Genomic DNA, 23,099 nt, shown 5'->3' on the forward strand with positions numbered 1-23,099 from the left:
GGTTACACGAATTCTATGTTATTCCACTTTCTCATTCACTCCCAAAAGACTAAGCAATTTACAGAGGCTAATTAACCTCCAACCCTGCACGTCTTTGGGAAGTGGGAGGAAACCAGAGCACCCATAAGTTTTTGCAGAATATGACCATTCAGCTTAGACATTGGCTGAGCCCACCACTATTTATACCGCAACCTCGATACCACAACCTGCAGCTCACCTCATTGATCATTCATGGTTCAGGCCTTCAGGTTCCCCACTTTTGGCCTTGTTTGTTTGTGCTTTATCAGCTCTCCCTCTGATTTAGCATCTACTTGTGCCATGTATCCTGGGCACTAAGAAAGCTAAGGTGCAGGTTGAGTAGGGCTAATAGAATGAATTGTAGCTAACAGAAAGTAGAGAGGTTAATTGAAGCTGGAGAGACGACTTGAAATCTCTCTTTCTGTACTATTCTTGATCATGGTTGAGCACTTAAATGATGTCTTAACACAAGAGAGGTGCAGCTTACAATACAATATAATACAATACAATTCAATTTATTGTCATTTGGACCCCTTGAGGTCCAAACGAAATGCCGTTTCTGCAGCCATACATTACAAACAAATAGACCCAAGACACAACATAATTTACATAAACATCCATCACATTGCTGTGATGGAAGGCCAAAAAAACTTCTCTCTCCACTGCACTCTCCCCCCCCCCCCCGATGTCAGAGTCAAAGTCAAAGCCCCCGGCGGGCGATGGCGAATTGTCCCGTGGCCATTTAAGCCACGCCGGGTGATGCAAGGCCGCGCACCGGGTCTTGGTGTTAGAGCCCCCGGCGTGCGCTCGCAGAGTCCCGCAGCCATTCCAAGCCGCGCGGGGCGGTGCTGTAAGGCCCCGCTCCAGGAGCTCTTCAACCCCGCAACTCGGGCGGGAGAAGTCGCCGCTGCGGAAGCCCCGAAAAGCGGTCTCCCTCCAGGGACCCGCGGGCTCCCGGTGTTACCGTCCGCCAAACCCGCAGTTGCAGCCACCGAATCTCCGGGGGTCGGGCCGCAGCAGCGTCCACCACAGCTCCACCCGCTCTGGACTCGGCCAGCCCCGTGACGGTGAGGTGAGGAGTCTTTCTTGCAGAACTTTACAAAATAGGACCTTTTCTACCACTGTTAGACTGCCTTCCTGGAGCAGGGTGGGATCTGTCCATAGAACACACATGAATTCTTACCAGTGGGTCAGAATCTGCGTTCCTCATTCAAGTTAACCTTAAGTACTAATACCTTACCTTACAATGCTCTCAACTTCTACTGAAGTGCAGATGGCCGTTGGCTCACTAGTCCATTTGGCAGGTCTTGTTTTTGGTCCTGCTGGGGGTCCACAGCCCCTTCCTCACCTGGCAAACCAGGCGGGGAGACGGTTTAGTCTATCCGACCATGGAGCAGATAGCATGGGATTACATGGTACCCGTGGCGGGGGTGAACTCCCCCCGACCTGACTACTAAGAACAAACACATCGGTTCCATCCTTAAAGGTTGTCTGATCCAAAAAAAATAAACTGATCAACAGACTTCTTTGTGTAGTCAAATTAAGTTTATATCCAGTGAAATTATCGTCCAATTACCCATTCAGCTCAAGATGTGTACACTATTTCAATGTAATGGAATTTTGTGGCAAATGAAACCGTGCCTCGCCATTTTTTAATCTATTGTCTTTCATTTTATTGTTTTCTCTCATTTTTTCTATCTCCTACATTATTTTTCTATTCCCTTTTATTCCTTGCATTTTGAGGCATAATTTCAAAATTCAAGGAAGGAGAACTGAGGTCCAACTGATGCTCCACTCCTTTGTTTTTCTCTATCAGTTGCAACTTCTGAAAGAATTCAACAAAGATTAAACATCTATTTTATGATCTTCATATTCTGAAGTTGGAATTCCTCTGCATGTTCCACGTGTACTTTTGATGTTGTGAAAATGTGAACATTTTCAACCATTTTCCATTTTTTACAGCAACGCCTGTTTATTATAACAAACCCATATCAGCAACATTTCATGCATTCTCTGCAGCTCCACATATGCTTTGATTAAACCTGCTCTACTGTGGCACCCAACTCTACATCATCAACAAATCTTCTGACTCTTCAACTGCGTTTGATTCATTGTAATACGCCTCTGATAGTGCTGGAAATTTCCACTCAACTAAGTACGAGGAAACTAATATTATATGATATTATAATTTTTGGTTCTTGCAATAAATGCTGTTGCCTACCTATCTGCCTACCTATTATGATGAATCTAAAGCAGTTGAAGACTGCTCCAATTGAAGATTCTTCCGTCATGTTTCTTGTGGATCCACCACATGAGAACAAAAGAAAATGGGAGCAGGAGGAGGCCTTCAGGCCGTTCAAGCCTGGCAACCATTAAATATAACCATGGCTGATCTATGCTGGCCTTATCTCCTCTTCTGTGCCATTTCTCAGTACCTCTCTATTCCTCAGCCTATCAAATATTTATCCACTTTAAATACTTATAATGATCCAGCTTCCATCACCAGCCTGAATTCCTGAGATTTATTGCCCTCAGCAAGAAGATGTTTATACTGTGCCACTTCTCCACTTTTGCCAGCCATTCTATCTGAGCTGGGCTTTCCTCAATATACCTCAAACTCTATCTCCTTTACAATACTCATCAAAATTTGTTTGAATTAGAGTTTAGAGATATAGTGGAAACATGCCCCTCGGCATACTGAGTCTACGTCGACCATTGATCACACCGTCACTAGTTCTATGCTATCTCATCCTACCCGCTATGGACAATGGACAGAAGACAACCTACAAATCTGCACGTCTTTGGAACGTGGGAGTAAACTGGAACACCTGGAGAAAACCCATGCAGTCACAGGGAGAACATACAAACCTTGCGCAGACAGCATCCATAGTCAGGATTGAACCCAGGTCTCTGGCACTGTGAGGCAGCAACTATATCACTATGCCATTGTGCTGCCCCAAAGCTAATTATATCATTATCTTCTTACTGGCTTGATATCAAAGTTTGTAAAGTGACAATCCCATGAAGCTCCTTGGGATGTTTAAGGTTCTATGTGAATATAAGTTGTTTTCTATGTACAGTCAAAATATTCTAGTATGTGACTACAATCCAAGAGTTCCTGTTACTAATGCAAGAGGTTGCTCCTTAATCATCTTCTGTTATTACTTACCAGATATATGCTACACATTTACGTACAAGTTTCATAATACATTGTTCCTATTCCAACAGTTTCTGAGCATGCACATTGAGCTAAATGTGACTTCATTATTGAATGAAATGGGGAAAAAACACGTAATTGTAATATTACTTTCATCTCTTTATTTTCTCCTTTACAGAGGGGCGATTGCATCTCCAGGATATCCCTTCCATAACCAGCAGAGGGCACCTGGAGGCCACCCCAGACCTGGTAGTGGACTCTTCCTACTACAGCAACTTTTACCAGCCGTCTCTCTATCCAGCTTACTACAACAATCTTTACAACTATCCCCAGTACCAGGTGGCGGTGGCAGGAGATTCACCTGCTTCTGATGTGGGTTCAACACTGGGAGGGGCAACAGTGAAAAACAGCCTCCGTGGACTCTCTGCATCGTTAGTATCTGGCCAAACAGGAAACCAATGGCAGGTATGATTAAAATGATTCCTCATTGTTTGACTAGATGAAATTCATGAGGTTCTCTTTAGTCAAACGTTAATGTTTTATTGTTATAATTTTGCTGATGTGTACAATAATTTGAATAATTGAATATGTGAATTGTATCTATTAAGAGACTTTTTGAAAAGTAGGTTTTGGAGGTTTACGTAAAGAAATTTCAGGATATTCTTCCCGATCCTTTCCCTAAGGGTGTCCACAGGACCAGCTGGAAGATGAGGGGAATGGGTTTCACTTATTCCTTTACAACTGAGGCTTTCCTCATGAGTCCAGGCCTTTAAAAGACATAGACCTATCATTCGGTGTAGGTTTAGATTTTGTTATTGTCACATGTACTGATGTACAGTGAAAAGCTTTGAATTGCAAGCTATCCAAACGGATCAGATAATACTGTACATGAGAATGATCAAGACAAACTCGAGTACAATAGTTAGAGCAAAGGGGAACTTACAGAATATAGTTCTCAACATTGTAGTGCATCAATTCCATAGACAAAGTCGAACATCGGCAAAGTGACAGAGGTGAATCAGGCAGTATTGTAGCTTATTGAAGGACCATTCAGATGCCTGATAACTGTGTAAGAAGCTATTGCAGAGTCTGGTGGTGTGCGCTGTCAAACCGCTGTACCTTTTGCCCAACTGGAGCAGTGAGAAGAAGGAATGACCAAGGTGGGATAAGTCCTTGATTTTGTTGTCAGCTTTTCTGAGGCAACGTGAAGTGTAGATGGAGTCAATGGTGGGCAGTCTGATCGGTGTGGTAGACTGGGGTTCCTTTACATTCTCTGCAATTTCTTGCCGTCTTGGGCCGGGTTGTTCCCAACCCAAGCTGTGATACAACCCAACAATATGCTTTCTATGGTGCATCAGTAGAAATTTGTTTGAGTCATTATAGACTTGCCAAATTTTCTCAATCTCCCAAGGAAGTTGGTTGCCTGCTTGGCTGTCACATCAATGTGGTTGGTCCATGATGGATCTTTGGTAATATTTATTGATTAGTACGAGTGTCAGAGGTTATGGTGAGAAGACTGGAGAATGGGGTTAGGAGGGATAGATAGATCAGCCATGATTGAATGGCGGAGTAGACTTGATGGGCCAAATGGCCTAATTCTGCTCCTATCATTTATGAACATGATCTTAACGCTATGGAACTGGAAGCACTCAATCATTTCCACATCGGCTACATTGATGTTGAGCAGATCTGGTACTCCACCACATTTCTTGAAGTTGATGATTATCTCCTTCGTCTTGCTGACATTGAGAGAGAGGTTGTTGTCCGTCAGCATGTTACTAAGTTCTCTTTCTCCTTCCTGTACTCCATCTCATCATTTTTTGTGATCTGGCACACCTCAGTGGTGTCATCTGCAAACCTGTAGATGGACTTAGAGCTGAATTTGGCTGGATAGTCGTAAATGTTTAGAAACAGAAAATAGGTGCAGGAGGAGGCCCTTCGGCCCTTCGAGCTAGCACCGCCATTCATTGTGATCATGGCTGATCATCCACAATCAGTAACCCGTGCCTTGCCTTCTCCCTATACTCCTTGATTCCGCTAGCCCCAAGAGCTCTATCCAACTCTCTTTTAAATTCATCCAGTGAATTGGCCTCCACTACCTTCTGTGGCAGAGAATACCACAAATTCACATCTCTGGGTGAAAACGTTTTTTCTCATCTTAGTTTTAAATGGCCTCCCCTTTATTCTTAGACTGGGGCCCCTGGTTCTGGACTCCCCCAACATTGGGAACATTTTTCCTGCTTCTAGCTTGTCCAGTCCTTTTATAATTTTATATGTTTCTATAAGATAACCTCTCATCCTGCTAAATTCCAGTGAATACATGCCAATCTTTCCAATCTTTCCTCGTATGACAGTCCCGCCATCCGAAGGATTAACCTCGTGAACCTACGCTGCACTGCCTCTATAGCAAGGATGTCCTTCCTCAAATTAGGAGACCAAACTGCACACAATACTCCAGATGTGGTCTCATCAGGGCCCTGTACAACTGCAGAAGGACGTCTTTACTCCTATACTCAAATCATCTCGTTATGAAGTCCAAAATGCCATTAGCTTTCATCGCTGCCTGCTATTCCTGCATGTTTACTTTCAGTGACTGGTGTACATGGACACCCAGGTCTCATTGCACTTCCCTTTTTCCTAATCTGACACCATTGAGATAATAATCTGACTCCTTGCCGCCAAAGTTCGGTCGGTGGGGGCGCTGCAAGGCGGCGCCCTGTCAGCAGCGTGTCCATTTTCCCCCAACTTTTTTCGTTTTTTTAAGTATGTTTTAAAGTATGTTTTTTGTGTTTCTTTGTGTGTTTTGTGTGTGGGGGGGTGAGGGGGAAACCGCTTTGGTCGCCTCCTCCATGGAGAGGCGACCTTTTCCAGGTCGCCTCCCCCGTGGCCTAACAGCAAGGATCGGTGTGGACTTTCCCAGAGATGCGCCCGGGGCTCCAGCGGCGGGCGCAGCGTGGACTCTCGGCGTGGAGCGGGCGAGCCACTGCCGGAGGGGAGAGTTCCGCTTCGCTGGCCCGTGGCAGCCGGCAGCCTGAAGCCGCGGTCTGCAGAGCTCAAGCTGGCGCGGCGTCCGCAGCCCGGGATCCCTCGTGGGGGACCCGGGAGAAGAAGGAGCTTCTATCGGCTGGCCCGCGGCCAACTTCTACCGCGGTCCCGGCGTGGACTTACCATCACCCCTGGAGGGGGAGCTTCGACCGCCGGCCCTGCAGTCTGCGGTGCTTCTGGCTGCGGCGCGGCGGGGACTTTAAATCTTCGATCGCCGGCCTGCGGCCTACACCATCCTGAAGCCGCGGTCTCCGGTGGGGAAGAGCCGACTATGGACTGGCTCTGGACTCTGGTCCCGACCACGGGGGGAAATGGAGGAGGACTGGCCAATTTTTGTGCCTTCCACCACAGTGATGAATGCTGTGGTGGATGTTTGTGTTAAATTTTTATTGTGTATTGTGTGTTCTTTCTCATTGTATCGCTGCTGACATATTCATTTCACTTGCACTTTATGTGCAATGTGACAAATAAACCCGTATTGTATTGTAAGTGGATAACCTCACATTTATCTACATTATACTGCATCTGCCATGCATCTGCCCACTCACTCAGCATGTCACCCTGCAGCCTCCTAGCATCCTCTTCACAGTTCACACTGCCACCCAGCTTTGTGTCATCTGCAAATTTGATAGTGTTACTTTTAATTCCATCGTCTAAATCATTAATATATATTGTAAATTGTTGCAGCCACAGCATCGAGCCTTGCAGCACGCCACTCGCCACTGCCTGCCATTCTGACAGGGACCCGTTTATTCCTACTCTTTGTTTCATGTCTGCCAACCAATTCTCTATCCATGTCAATACCCTACCCCCAATACCATGTGCACTAATTTTGCCCACTAATCTCCTGTGTGGGACCTTATGAAAGGCTTTCTGAAAGTCCAGATACACTACATTCACTGGCTCCCCTTCATCCATTTTACTTGTCACATTATTTAAAAATTCCAGAAGATTTGTCAAGCAGGATTTCACCTTCATAAATCCATGCTGACCTGGACCAATCCTTTTACTGCTATCCAAATATGCCGTTATTACTTCTTTAATAATTGACTCCAGCATCTTTCCCACCACCGATGTCAGGCTAACTGGTCTGTAATTCCCCGTTTTCTCTCTCGCTCCTTTCTTGAAAAGTGGGATAATATTAGCTACCCTCCAATCCACAGGAACTGATCCTGAATCTATAGAACATTGGAAAATGATCATCAATGCGTCCACGATTTCTAGAGCCACCTCCTTGAATACCCTAGGATGCAGACCATCAGGCACTGGGGATTTATCAGCCTTCAGTCCCATCAGTCTACCCAATACCATTTCTCGCCTAATGCAAATTTATTTCAATTCCTTTGTCTCCCTAGATCCTCTGTCCTCTGGTACATCTGGGATATGATAGGGGATTGAAATGTACATAGTGTATCAGTAGAGGCTTTTCCATTCTCTAGCAACTACTTTCTGAAATATGTCCAAATTTCTGAAATATGTCAGCATTTCTAGCCAACAGCCAGTGCCAAGATCCCTCAACAATCAGAGGATCTGTCAATGGGCCATAGTGGTTCTGAAGGCAAGCAATCGATGCTCAAGCATCTGACCACGAGATCCTGGTCCTGCATCAGTGAAAACCAAACAATCTGATGCCCACTAGTGTTGGTCTATACCATGTACTATTTTGTCCCTAGTTTTGCAATGCAGATCCAGACCACTGGTACAGCAGTGGGTGAAGTGAGGTGCACGGTTAGACATAGAAGCATAGAAAATAGGTGCAGGAGTAGGCCATTCAGCCCTTCGAGCCTGCACCGCCATTCAATATGATCAAGGCTGATCATCCAACTCAGTATCCTGTACCTGCCTTCTCTCCATATCTCCTGATCCCTTTAGCCACAAGGGCCACATCTAACTCCCTCTTAAATATAGCCAATGAACTGGCCTCAACTACCTTCTGTGGCAGAGAATTCCAGAGATTCTCCACTCTCTGTGTGAAAAATGTTTTCCTCATCTCGGTCTTAAAAGATTTCCCCCTTATCCTTAAGCTGTGACCCCTTGTTCTGGACTTCCCCAACATCGGGAACAATCTTCCTGCATCTAGCCTGTCCAACCCCTTAAGAATTTTGTAAGTTTCTATGAGATCCCCCCTCAATCTTCTAAATTCTAGCGAGTACAAGCCGAGTCTATCCTGTCTTTCTTCATACGAAAGTCCTGACATCCCAGACCTCTGTTAAGAAGCAGTGAGTGAGGTGGGGTGCATTGAGAGACCTATGTTAATGTCAGATCTACATGAACAGGAGCCCAGGAAGGTCATGCTTCTTGATGTATACATTTAGATGCAGCCCTATTAACCCTTCAAAAGATGCATTCTCAAGAGCTCCTGTTGAATTTCATGGAGTTCTCTTGAGTCAAAAAATATATCCAATAGACATTTGTTCTTCCTATTGTCTTTCCCCTCAGTTATATCACTTTATTTTTAACTTACATGTTGCTCATATCCTTTTCCACTCTTGAATAGTTTTGAGGAGATTTGTTAACTGTACCTGAGGAAATCTGTTACCTGAAATTACCTGTCAATTCTTCCATTGACTGAAGGGTTTTGGATAAAAACAGAATACGAATTCACCAAGGGAACTCATGTTCTATCATTCAGATGAATGCTTAAGGCACTTTTTATCCATGGAAAGTGTTAGGTAGGGATGAAAAGTAAATAACTCGTGTGGTAGCCATTTAAATATTGAAATGGGTTGTAGGGCCACAGATGCAATGTAAATACTCCTGGCAACTGGGTTTCACAGGGTTTTAAGCCTGGTAGTCCCAAGGAGTGGGACTGGTCGGGTTTGTTGATGGTAAACACCGCTCATGGGGGAAAAAGATAAAGGAATGAATGAATGAATAAGTTTATTGGCCAAGTATGTACACATACAAGGAATTTGCCTTGGTGCTCTGCTCGCAAGTAGCAATACGACATACAGTAAATAATTAAGAATAAATCATAAAACATTAAGAATAAAACATTATAGTTTAAAAATATAAATGAAATAAAATACCAGAGCAAAAGGAGGCTACAGACTTTTGATTATTGAGTAGAGCAACTGCTCGTGGGGAAAAAGCTGTTTTTATGTCTGCTGTGGCAGGCTTGACAGTCCGGAGTCGTCTTCCAGCAGAAAGTGCTTCAAAGAGTTTGTGGCCAGGGTGAGAGGGGTCAGAGATGATCTTGCCTGCTCGCTTCCTGACCCTTGCAGTGTACAGTTCGTCAATGGGGGGAAGGTTGCAGCCAACAACCTTCTCAGCTGATCGAACGATTCGCTGCAGCATCTGGATGTCGTGCTTGGTGGCCGAGCCAAACCAGACCATGATGGAGAAGGTGAGGACAGACTCTACGATGGCCGTATAGAATTGGACCATCATTGCCTGTGGCAGATTGTGTTTCCTCAGCTGCTGCACTTGAAGTACATCCTCTGTTGGGCCTTTTTGATTGTGGAGTCGATGGTGGCCCCCCATTTAAGGTCCTTGGAGATGATGGTTCTAAGGAACTTAAAAGACTCCACACATGTGACTGTGGTGTTGTTGATGGTAGACAAAAATGCTGGAGAAACTCAGCGGGTGAGGCAGCATCTATGGAGAGAAGTAATCGGCGACGTTTCGCGTCGAGACCCTTCTCCAGCATTTTTGTCTACCTTCGATTTTTCCAGCATCTGCAGTTCTTTCTTAAACATGTGGTGTTGTTGATGGTGAGGGGAGGGGAAGGGGAGCTCTCCTAAAGTCTACTATCAATTCCACTGACTTAAGAACATTGAGCCCCAGGTTGTTACGAAAGCACCAGGACGCCAGCTGTGTCACTTGCTGTATTTCTCTTTTTAAAATCTTTTTATTCGTTTTTTTCAAAAGCAAAAACAAAAGAACAAAAAAGTAATGATAAACATAACATAGCAATGTTACAAAATTTTGAGATTTTTTATATCAAGTCTGCAATTTATCCCATCAGATAAAGCATAAAAATAAGTTTAATTTGACACCTCATTCACTTTCATATCTCAAGTATTTAAAAAGTTATGACCATTTTCATACTCGGAAATTAGCATCTTGTTCCCTATTGATTTTCTATGGACATAACAAAAAATCTGTGATCGTGGACAGTCAAAAGCCCATAACTTTCTTAAAAATTAAGAGAACTGAATGAAATTTTCAGTTATCATAGATTGAAGCATTCTGAAACAAATATAAAATAATCTTACTTGGATGACCTGAAATTAAAGCATATAATTAGTTAGTTACCCAATTGTAGCTAATTCCAAACTTCAATTACTAGATCTAAACATCTATCCATTTCTTAATAAATGATTAACATTTTTAAATAGCCTGTGTCCAAATAATATTCACAAATAATTCACAATAATACATGATTTTTAAATCTCATTTACATTAATTTATAGGCCAAATGGAAGGAATTTAGTGTTCAATTGCTGTAAATTAATGGCATTTATATCAGCTTTCGAGTGGGTTCCTGCGAACGCTGGTTTAGAACGTTCACATTGCGGTAGATTTGTGCCCTCAAATGCCGAGAAAAATACTGCGGGATATAATGGGCCCCAAGTTAGCTACTCGCAACATTAAACTTTGTATAAAGGGATCTTAAGAAGCCCTTTTTAACGTAGAAATAAACAGCCTGCCTTCCGTTTTCCCCTGTATGAGATCCGGCCCGTTGTCGGCAGTCGCGAGTTTAGAGGTTAATAAAGCCCTTAAAACTAATAATAGCTCAAGTGAAGGAATCTTCCAGCGATTTTTCGTTAATAATTAACTAGGCTGAAAAAACCTCGATTTGAACAGCCTAGGGGAAATCGCGTTTTAAACCCGCCCCCCTCTAAACGGCGCCAAAATCACGCACACGGGCTGGGACAGATTTTCAGCGACCTTCAGGTATGTTTTGCAACATACCTACATAACCGTGATATTGATACATAGGGATCAAGGTTACATTAATGGCAGGTATAACCTAAATATGAGTCCATTGTCAAAATACACGTTGAATATAGACCTCCCGGTCTCTATGTAAATATGGTTAAGTGTTTAAAAGAGAACTTATATGTATAAAAACAAAAAGATAAAAAGAAGAAAAAAAAGAGAAAAAACAAAAAAACAAAACTAAGGAAGAAAAAGAAAAGAAAAAAAAGAAAAACAGAATCTGGGCTGCAAAGTGTTTCAACAATTTAAGTCCTTGTTTGTCGTTAAGTCCGTTCCACCGTATACCAAAAATATTTTTATTATAACAGTTGGAGAGGGAACAGTGTATGTCTTATGAAAATGTTGAATAAATCTTCCCCAAGTCCTATCAAATTTAACCAAGGGTTCAACAATGTCACTCCTACTTTTTTCTAAATTTAAACATTACATCGTTTCAGAGTACCAATTGAGTGTGGTCAGAGGATTGGAATCTTTCCATTTAAATAAAATAGATCTTCTGGCAATTAATGTGGTAAAAGCAATCAGCCGATGGGCGGAACGGGACAGATGAATAGAATCTAACATTGGTAGCCCAAAAATTTCAGTAATAGGGTGAGGTTGTAAATCAATACCTAAAACTACAGAGATAGTATCAAACATTTCTTTCCAATATTTTTCCAAAAGTGGGCAGAACCAAAACATATGTCGGTGAGGCCACTTCAGAATTACATCTGTCACAGGTAGGATTTATTTGACGATAAAAACGAGCTAACTTATGACATATGAGCTCTGTGAACCACCTTGAATTGTATCAAAGCGTGTCTTGCACACATTGAGGAAGTATTAACTAATTGAAGAATCCTCTCCCATTTCTCTATAGATAAAGAAATTTGAAGTTCTCTTTCCCAGTCATTCTTAATTTTATCAAATGTATCTTTTGTAAATTTCAAAATAAACTCATAAATAGTCGTTATTAAGCCCTTCTGATAAGGGTTCAAATGTAATTTTCCCCCCCAAGATATCGGTTTGATGTGATAACGGAAAAAAGGGTAGAGTAGCCCTCAAAAAATGTCTAATTTGTAAATATCTAAAATGTGAGTTAGATAAATTATATTTATTGGAGAGTTGTTCAAAAGACATAAATCAACCATCCAAAAACAAATCACGAAAAGCTACTATTCCCTTCCTCTTCCATAACAGAAGGGCTTGATCAGTGCTAGCAGGTTGGAAGAAAAAATTATATGATAGGACTCGATAAAATCAAATCATTCAATCCAAAAAACTTACGAAATTGAAACCATATTAAATGTGTATGTCTTAATATTGGGTTAGTCGTATATTTATTCAATCTCGTAATTGTAAAAGCTAACGAGGCCCCTAGAATAGAAGCCAATGATAGCCCTTGCATAGAATCACGTTCAAGATTTATCCATCCTGGACATTGGGTATCTTCTAAATCTTTTGTCCAAAACATTAGATAGCGAGCATTAACTGCCCAATAGCAGAATCTAAGGTTCGGCAATGCCAAACCACCGTCTTTTTTTGATTTCTGTAAGTATTTTTTACTTAGTCTGGAATTTTTATTCTGCCATATATATGAAGAAATTTTGGAGTCAATAATATCAAAGAAAGATTTAGCAAAAAAAATTGGTGTATGAAATAAATACAAAAATGTAGGTAAGATAAACATTTCAATAGCATTGATTCGGCCTATTAGAGATAATAGTGACCATTTAGTGAATTGTTGTTTAATGTGGTCAATTAAAGGCGTAAAATTGGCTTTAAATAAATCCTTGTGTTTCTTGGTAATCTGAATGCCTAAATAAGTAAAACATTCGGTAGTCAATCTAAATGGAAACTGTCCATAATTCGAAAGTAGATTGTTTCATGGAAAGAGCTCACTCTTACTAAGATTTAGTTTATAACCAGAAAAAACACTAAATTGATTAAGTAAAGCTACTATTGCTGGAATAGATTTCTCAGGGTTAGAAATGAATAATAACATCATCTGCATAAAGACATAGCTTATGTGTCTTATTCCCACGGACAATACCAGAAATATTAGGGGATTCCGTAATAATTCCCAAATGTTCCAAAGTGATATCAAACAGTAAAGGACTTAAAGGACAGCCCTGTCTAGTACCTCGAAAGCGCCTGAAAAAGGGGGGTCTCTGTAAGTACAGAAGCCTGAGGTATATGATATATCAGATTGATCCAAGAAATACATTTTGGACCAATCTTAAATTTTTCAAGTGTATTGAATAAGTATTCCCATCCTACTCTAACAAATGCCTTCTCAGCATCAAGTGAAATGACACATTCTGAAGTTTTATTTGACGCTTTATATACGATATTCATTAATCTCCTAACGTTCAGACATACTTTGAGTAATGATTTTTAATAAAACCTGTCTGATCTTCAGAAATAATTTGCTGTAAAATATTTTCCAATCTCATAGCTAATATTTTGGAAAGAATGTTGTTATCTACATTTAACAGTGATATAGGTCTATATGATGTCACTTCTATAGGAGCTTTGTCTTTTTTAAGAATTAAAGAAATAGATGCTTCATAAAAGGATTGTGGTAATCTATTCATTAAAAAGGCTTCTTCAAAAACCTTGCATAGCCAGGGAGACAGTAAACTTGAGAAATACTTTAAAAATTCCAATGTGAACCCATCTAAACCAGGAGCTTTACCAGAATTCATCAAAAGGATTGCTTTTAGGCTGTGGGCCGAGCATCAAAAATGTGTCTAGAAATCAGTTTTCGTGACCCAAGTCACCGAACTACATGAAATTTTCCACAGATTTAGATGAAATATAATTGAGAAGGATGTCATATCTCGTCATTGCTGAAAGTTGCACATTAATTAATTAAACTAATTAGAAAATGAAATCGGGAAAGTAAGCGCCATCTAGTGGCCAATACCCATATTACACCATGGGCAGCCTATTTCCGTGTTGCAGTCCATTTAAACTATATATTATTATACCTATATATATATATATATATTGTAAATATGACCAATCATATATAATTAAGTATAATTATATTATATAAAAATAATATGAATATAATTGTGAGTTTTTTTTATGACACTGTCGCAGAGGTCCTGCTCCTGAACCAGCCTAATTAATGCGTTAGGGCAGTTCTTGTGGGCTCCTCCCTTTACTGAACCCCACTGACTGCCAGTGTGCAGAGTGGGGGTGACGGCCATAGTGGGACTGGGGCAGTTCCAGGCTGGGGGACAGTCCTGCAAGGCATCTTCCAGTCGCTTTAATAGGAAATGTAATGAGACTGCAGCAGTGGTCCCAGGTTTTAAGGGCTCATGAACATGCCTTATTAAAGGGTCAGGACAGATCCTCTGGGTTCCCCCTTTTACTGAACCCCACTGACTGCCAGAGTGGGGGTAATGGCCATAGTGGGACTGGGGCAGTGCCAGGCTGGGTGGCAGACCTGTAAGAGACCTGTTTCTGATGTAAATGTCACATCCTGATCAAGAATCAAATGCTCTGATGTTTACTCGATGAGTATTCATTTTAAGCTACAATGAGCCTATATATATGATAGAGACCCCCCCCGATGGTGTCTTTGCAAATGAGGGCTATTACCTTTAACCTAAAATAACCCTAAAAGTGTTGCATTGTTTAAGTATCTGTAGTTTGTGTGTGTGTCTGTGTATACCTGTCAAACGTGTATCTGTGGATGTAAGTGTGTATGTATGTGTAGATGGATGTATGTGTGAATGGATGGATGTGTGGATGTATGTGTGCATGGATGTCTGCGTGCGGATGGATGTGTGCATGTATGTGTGTGTGTGTGCATGCAGGGAAGTGTGTGTACGGATGGATGTGTGTGTGTATGTATGTGTGGATGGGTGGGCTGTTGCACTGTCATTCACCAGCACTCCATTATCATAAGTAATTCACTCATTGTTTAAATAATTTGACCAAATAAACAGTGAAACGATCGCACTAAAATAAAACTTTATATAAACATTTATTTCCCCAATTTATTTGTTTACATTACATCTGATCGTCATCTGAATATTCTTCATCAGATTCCAAGTCTTTTGATAAGTCCATTGATAAGTTAGTTCAAGTTCACGTGGAGGGTCAGGCAGAGCCTACAAAAAAAACATCTCATAGTCATTAAGTCTGCATGGACTTCAATTCATAACATTTCAACCTCTTCTTAATGTTAATGAGAATAACACTGTTACTACCATAGATAAATTAGTTCAAGTTCAAGTTCACATACACCAATTCATTTCTACATAAACATCAGCCATTTCTGACCATTTCTAGCTCCAATGGCAGCCTATAAAGTGCAATGAATATTACTCCGTTTTTCTCCCGTGGCCGGGGCCTGGAAACGGCCGCTACGGACGGCACTATGTACAGCCACTATGTACAGCCTCTCCCCACCCCCCCCCCGCCCGCGGAGATGATCCGCGACTCCGCGTTCGCGAATCGGCCGCTTCTTAATTGAGACCGCGGCTTCACTATGTTAAGTACATAGGCCCCGCGATCGGAGCACTTTTTCCCGGTAAGTTATCGCAGGCAGCTCCGAGATTAGATGTTAAAGACTTATTAGACTACAACAAGCTGGCATTAGTGAAAATGTTTAATTTACCTTGTGTTATGGATACACATAGTTTAGGCCCTCAACTTCATGAATGAATGAAGGAATGAAGGAATGAAGGAATGAAGGAATGAAGGAATGAATGAGTGAATGAATGAATGAAGGAATGAATGGGTGAGTGAGTGAATGAATGAATGAGTGAGTGATCGAGTGAGTGAGTGAGTGAGTGAATGAATGAATGAATGAGTGAGTGATCGAGTGAGTGAGTGAGTGAATGAATGAATGAATGAATGAATGAGTGAATGAATGAATGTACAGCCTCCAAATCTCATTTTTTCACATTATAAAAGGGTGCAATTAAATTAATTAAAGTCCATACAGATTAATTTTCATAAATTCACTTTAGATCTTACCTTTCAGTTTGAGTTGATTCACAAAGTTTCACTGGTTTCACAACTTTGTGTTGCAGCATCTCAGCAGGGACCTTGCTTTCAAGACTTTCTTCCACTTCTATCCACTTAGCTGCATATTTTTCAGACTTCTTAATGCTTTTCTCACTAAATTCAATTACCCTGCTGCAAGTTTCCACGACATGTATTCCACAGAACTAGAAAGAACCTTCATCGGAATCTCCAGTAAAACAGGCATCAGTCAAGTCCTCTCAGCCATGTTGTGTGCTAGCCTGAAGCAAAGCGCGTGATTGGCCAACTGGCATACAACTCAATGTTAAACGTGCTTTGATTGGACGAAAAATACCTGCAAATTTTCCGGTTTTTGTCTAATTTAATAAAACTGTGCAAGTCTTGTTCATGATGAGTTTCAGGGGTGATTTATATAATATTTTTACACAATATGTGAAAGTTTCATGTAGTTCTGTGACTTGGGTCACGAAACACTGGAATAAAGCTCCTCGGCCCACAGCCTATTTCTGTATTTCTTCCTCCATGATGGGTTCATCTAACAACAGAGACTCATTATGTGGTAACTTTGGCAAGTTCAGTTTCTTTAAAAACTCATGCATTATACTGGAATCAGTAGGAAATTCTGATTGGTATAGGGAGGTATAGAATTCCTGAAAGGATTTATTAATTTCATCATGGTCTACAGTCAGTGTACCATCCCGTTTACTCACTTTTGTAATCTAACGTTTGGCCGACACAGCTTTCAACTGATTAGCGAGTAATTTACCAGATTTTCCGCCATGTAAATAAAATTTACTTTTGGTTTTAAGCAGCTGATTCTCAATCGGTAATACTAATAACAAATCATGTCTCAATTGAAGTTCAATTCTATTCTTATAGAGCTCTAGACTAGGAGCTTTTGAATATTTTTTATCAATTTATTTAATCTCATCAGCCAATTTACGTATTTCATTTTGAGTTGTTTTTTTTTAATCCCGCTGAGTATGAAATAATGTCCACGAATATATGCCTTAAAAGCATCCCAGACTACACCTGTGGATATATCTTCAGTAGAATTTGTTAAGAAGAAAAAAGCAATCTGATCTTTAATAAAATTTAAAAAAATTAGATCTTGAAGCAAAGTAGAATTAAATCGCCATTGTTTAGCACTAAACTTGGAATCGGGTAGTTTGATTGATAGATAGTGTAATGTATATAATGTAAATGGTGTAACCTGCCTCCAAGTTAAAGGGGGAGCAGTGTAATGTATATAATGTAATTAGCATATGTTATGTCTGGTGCGAGGGGACGCATGCGCTGGGGGAGACTCATGGTGGTGTCCTGCAATAAAGAAGCTGGTTAGTTTACTCCTGTATCTGAGAGTTCTTTTGAGTCAGTTCCAAGTACCCAAAATACACTACAGATAGTTTCAATGGTGCATGATCAGAAATAGCAATTGCATCGTACTCACACGCAGTAACCTATGAAACTAGCCGAGAATCTATTATAAAGTAGTCAATCCTAGAGTATCTGTAGACTCATCGAGGCTTGTGGTTGCTTCCCTGAACACATTCCAATCAGTGCAGTCAAAGCAGGACTGTAAGTTTTCAATGCCCTCGCTTGTCCACCTTTTCATTGTTCTGACTTAGCTTAGCAGATTTTAGTTTCTGCCTGAAGGTCGGAATAAGGTGAACTAAACAATGATCAGAGAGACCCAGAGCCGCCCGGGGAACAGAACGATATGCGTTCTTGATTGAAATGTAACAGTGATTGAGTGTTCTCTCCCCTCTGGTGGGGCAGGTAACATGAAGTCTGTATTTTGGAAGCTCTCGGCTGAGGTTAGCCTTGTTAAAGTCCCCTAGACTATGGAGTCCGGGAAGGAGGCTGTAAAGTGCCTTTACAGCACTGTCTGTGGACCAGGAAGAACAGGAATTCCTCCCCTCCCCAGCACACCGTCTATGTGCAAACTGACCATCTATTAATATTATTACTTGATTTGGTAATCAATTAAAAAATGATTAAATTATATCAAATCTTGCATTGAGTATATGAAATAAACGGTTTATTTATATTGGTGTGTTTTAATTTTCAGAGAAATGAAAGTGATGACAAGGTGAGTAGATTTTTGCTGTTTATTTGTATCTACATTATAGCTTTATCTCTCTAAACTGCTTTCTGATCTGATACTTACAGTTTTTAGTGTATTTGCCTTCGTGCGTCAGCTGCATGCACAAATTTTACATTTCACCTTGTGCTCGTTTTCATCTTATCCCTAGCCATGATTTGCTTGATCACCATTTTCTTGGAACTGAGATGTACTGTACATGACTTTCCATGCCATGGCTCCTCTTTGCATTAGCTGAGAGGATAATGGCATTCATGCATTGACAGCGAAGGTCCATGAAATATATACTGCAGGAACATGTCATGTACATTTTATAGGGAACAGCAGGCACTATATATACTATGGGTGAAATTTCTGGCAGGCCTCTGACAAAATGGGTGGTTTAGGGAAAAATTACAGATGTTGCATCTGTAAAATGTGGTCCTTTATATACAATTCGGTAAAATATAAATTTAATTGTGTCACCAGTTTCATTTCTTAGCAAATTGGAATAGACGGTTGATATTCTAGATCCTTCAGAGACTCTCCTGTTCGAAATGCCTTTGTTAAAATAATTGTTAAGGAAAAATCACACATGATTAACGCCGTTCATTCTGTCCATCTGCCAGGAAACCACTCTAAGTGCAATTTGATTAAATTATAAGAGAGATAATGTAAACAAATGCTTGTGTTTTGTCATATTGTACTGAAATGGGCTGAGACATTCAGTGCAGAGCTCGAAGGAAAAATGCCTGGTTGTGTCACAGAGGAAGTCTGACTTGACCAGAAGAAAATTATACCTGATGTCAAAGCATCAACCCTGGAGTTGAGATGATAAGTAAGTCTGAATTAATTTTCCTTTACATAAGTTAATTATGAAAAGGGACAGCTGAACTTACTCATAAAAGCAACAACCTGAGTATCAAAGTATCAAACTCATGCCCTCTACATAGATTTAAGAGAGCCTCTTGTGCAAGTGCACCTTACTGCTGTTTACGTTAAGAGCTTTTGTCATAGACGTCTTTGTCTTTAAAGATTGGGTACTATCAGTGAGTTCCAGTCCTTTCATTAAGGAGGCCATGAGTCTTTAGGAGGGCATTTTTGGACCTACTGGAGGTTATTTGCACAGCTATGGGGAGCTTCTGTCACATATTCGCAGTGCGAGAGAGGAATCAGGAGAACTCAACATGAATTTCCCCTTTCAAGGAGAGGTAGCAATTTGTGTTGGTAGACATTCAAAATTGGCTGCTGAATGATCGGTATGTCATATGTTGGCAAATTCCCAGGGGTTTGCTGGGAGGAAGTGAAACTTTTAGAATCGCATGTACCAGTTCTGTGCATCAACCATAAAATTCCAGAATGCCATATTAACAGGTATGAGTTTGCTGAAGCACTGCAAGAGCATTGTCCACACCAACACCAACATGACATACATGAATGAGTACAAATTACAGGGCTTCTTGACTGAGCTGTGGCTGTGGTCTGCTCTTGCCATCACAACCAAGATCAGTTTATTGTCCCGATTGTTGGCTCGATTCCAGCATTCAGTTCCAACCAGTAAAATTATCTTTAAATGATGAGAATTTTAAGAAAACCATTAAATCATTTTTATTACTTGCATGCAACTACGAGTATACCACCATCTTACAGCCAACATTGTCATTGTTTCATTTTTATCATCTTTGTTTTCCCTTTTATGCATTGTGATGTTTTGACAGAAAAGCCACCCATCTAGTAATTGAATTAAAAAAAATTATTTATTAGATTAGTGATAAGGAGAAATACTCTTACATTATTCAAACACGATTAACAAAAACAATGCAATTGACATCACTGTAGCATAAAGCGGTTTGATGCCAAAAATAAAAAAAGATTTATTTTGGTGGGGATGGGGGCATGAAATAAGGCCGAGTGTGTTAAATAACAGTCAGGTGCAATAAAATGAACAGGTACAAAATTGAACACTCAAAATGGCCCAACAAGCTGAAAGCGAAAGATGGATTGATGTTTTAGTTATAGCCTTTCAGTGGAACTTGGTATCAGGTTAAAACATTCTAAAATATTGTGATTTATTTTGTCCTTCTCTTGTTATGTTAATTAACATCAGAAGTCTTAAATATTTGACCTTCCTTGTGCATTTCGACTTTATAGTTTTGAATCACCTGTGGCTCATATTAAACTAAAAACTACCCACTAAATAAATATTGTATTATTTGTTCAATAAGTATATAAATAAAGTATACAATAAAGACTTCTCAAGTAACAGCCTGTCACAAATGACATTTACATGTGTTTCTGTCTCTTTCATTGACCTCAGTTATGTGATCAATCCATGATCAATAAAATAAAAATAATCTGCAGTTTACTATTTCTCATTGCATGTATTTTTCAATTAAACTATTAGCATAGTTTATTATGAATATTAAATTACTTCAGATAGACGTCATAATCTTTACTAACCTGTTTATAGTGATGCACACTGTCTCTTCTACTGAAACAAAATGCAATTTACCTTTAAATTTTTGGTTTATTTAATTTAAAATTCTGATTAAAATATTATTTATCTGATTAGCACATATTCAAAAACTCCTGCACATATAGTACCAATCTAAGAATAGATATTTGAATGGGGACCTGGCTCATATTTTCTTTAAAGTGTATTATATCCTTAAGGTAATGAAAAGCTGAATCATGATGGACCATGCTGCATTTGAAGATGTACCTGCTGGATAACATTCTAACTTATGTTCTTGTTTTTCCTACAGGTATCACACAAGAATCGGCTGCAGCTGCCAGTGCCAGAGACAAAGCCAGCACCTCATAGGACTTTGCATTACACCCACCATTAATCACAAGCTCTAAAACTCCCATCTGCAATAGATTGCCATTCTGGTTTTAAAATTCTGGGTTGGCAAGAGAGATCAATAACACAATGACCTCACCACATTGTCTTCATAGCTGTCCTGAGATCTGTTCCCATGCAAATCACTGGAGCTGCGGAGGAAGTGCCCAGCAACAATGATGTGATGGAGTATGTATGATGCTGCTGCTGCCTGTCAGTACAAAGCTGCACAGGCCAGCACAGCCATCTGACAAAAATAACAGATCATCATCCAGAAAGCTAACTGGACCAGATGCCATTGAAACGTCAGCTATGATGACATTATCCACCAGGCCTTCTGATGACCCACCCCAAGGAAGCACAGGACCATTGGATCAATGTAGAACCGTGTGATAAACAAGTCTGCGAGTTGTATGGTGTTACGGACTTCAATGCACCCCCTTACAAATAGGAGTGCTAAAATGAGTATGGGAAAGAATGGCAGATGCTGGTTTAAATCGAAGATAGACACAAAATGTAATTGGAGTAACTCAGCGGGACAGGCAGCATCTCTGGAGAGAAGGAATGGGTTACACTTCGGGTCGAGACCCTTCTTCAGAATGAAGAAGGGTCGAGAACCAAAACGTCACCCATTCCTTCTCACCAGAGATGCTGCCTGTCCCGCTGAGTTACTCCAGCATTTTGTGTCTACGGTCTAAAGCGAGGCCTCCATGTCTGTTTTACACAACAGCAATGGGTACTCTGATCTGTCGACAACAATCTCCATTGCCATCTTGCATGCCTCATATTGAACGGTAGTGTCATTTTTTGCTGAGCACAAGGCAGCGTTCATGGCATTCGCTGTTGGTTACATTGGCATTATGCACCTTTCTTAAATCCTCACATGCCTGCTGTGCAAACTTTGAACTAAAATTGTGACCAGCTTCATCTCACTTTCGATCATGGGCTTTACCAGCTCGCCAGTTAGCTCACTGTACACCCATCAATCAATGTTGTTCTCAATAATGAAACACACAGTAGCAATTTATAAAAAGTGTATCAACAATGGAAAATTAACAAAAACAAACATCATTCCTGAATATGGACAATTCAATCCATCATCCTTTTGAACGTGTATTGCCTGTGGAGGCACTGCTGTTATCTGAATTTCCTAATCATATACTTTGTCATTTCATTTTAATCTAATTTCTCTTTAAATGCTATATTTTCCTGTGCTGTGAAACACTTCAAAGAAAAAATATTCACGTAAAAAAACTGGTTATGTTCTATTGAATATAAATGCTCTCAAAGGCATTTCGACTAGCAACTGCCCTTTGGGGGAATGGAACTCACGTAATGCCATTAGAGATCTCAAAATCACCTTTAAGGTTTTATTTTTAATGCTAGTTCTCTTTTTATTGATGTATTATATTTGAACTTGTAAATTACTGGCTTGGTACAGAAAATGTATTCATGTCCATTTGCACAAATTTGATCAGTATGACACTGGAAATCATATAGTCAAAACCCAGTGATGCATGGCAATTTGTGGATTTAACAGCAATTTATTATTTGATATTAGACAAAGCATCATTTTGAATTACTCACTAAATTAAATACAAATGTAGTGTTCAGCTTAAAGATAGTGAAATGTATCAACTTTTAATGTATTCATTTGTTTTTAAAGTATTGCTACCATTATTTTTTGAGTAGCTAGTAAAAGCAGATTTAGAAGGCTTTGGAAGTTCGGTATGTCCCTAACAACTCCCGCCAACTTCTACAGATGCGCTGTAGAAAGCATTTTATCAGGGTGCATCACAGCATGATTTGGAACAGCTCCATCCAAGACCGCAAGAAGTTGCAAAGAATTGTGGACGCAGCTCAGACCATCACACAAACCAATCTACCTTCCATTGACTCCATTTACACCTCAAGCTGCCTTGACAAGGCCAGCAGCATAATCGAGGAGTTGCACCCCGGCCACTCCCTCTTCACCCCTCTCCCATCAGGCAAGAGGTATAGAAGTATGAAAAGGCACATGTCCA

At 40.4% G+C, this 23,099-nt stretch overlaps 1 protein-coding gene across 1 annotated transcript in view; it reads left to right on the plus strand.

Moving 5' to 3' along the window:
- Positions 1 to 23,099, plus strand: part of dmrt1 (doublesex and mab-3 related transcription factor 1) — a 71,452-nt gene that overhangs the window by 43,138 nt on the left and 5,215 nt on the right. Inside the window, exon 3 of the mRNA XM_033018786.1 lies at positions 3,354 to 3,640. Within this exon, the coding sequence (XP_032874677.1) occupies positions 3,354 to 3,640 (287 nt within the window). The remainder of the gene's footprint in view (positions 1 to 3,353; positions 3,641 to 23,099) is intronic.

The sequence above is a fragment of the Amblyraja radiata genome, chromosome 3 (assembly GCF_010909765.2).
Source record: "Amblyraja radiata isolate CabotCenter1 chromosome 3, sAmbRad1.1.pri, whole genome shotgun sequence".
NCBI classification, from domain to species: Eukaryota; Metazoa; Chordata; class Chondrichthyes; order Rajiformes; family Rajidae; genus Amblyraja; species Amblyraja radiata.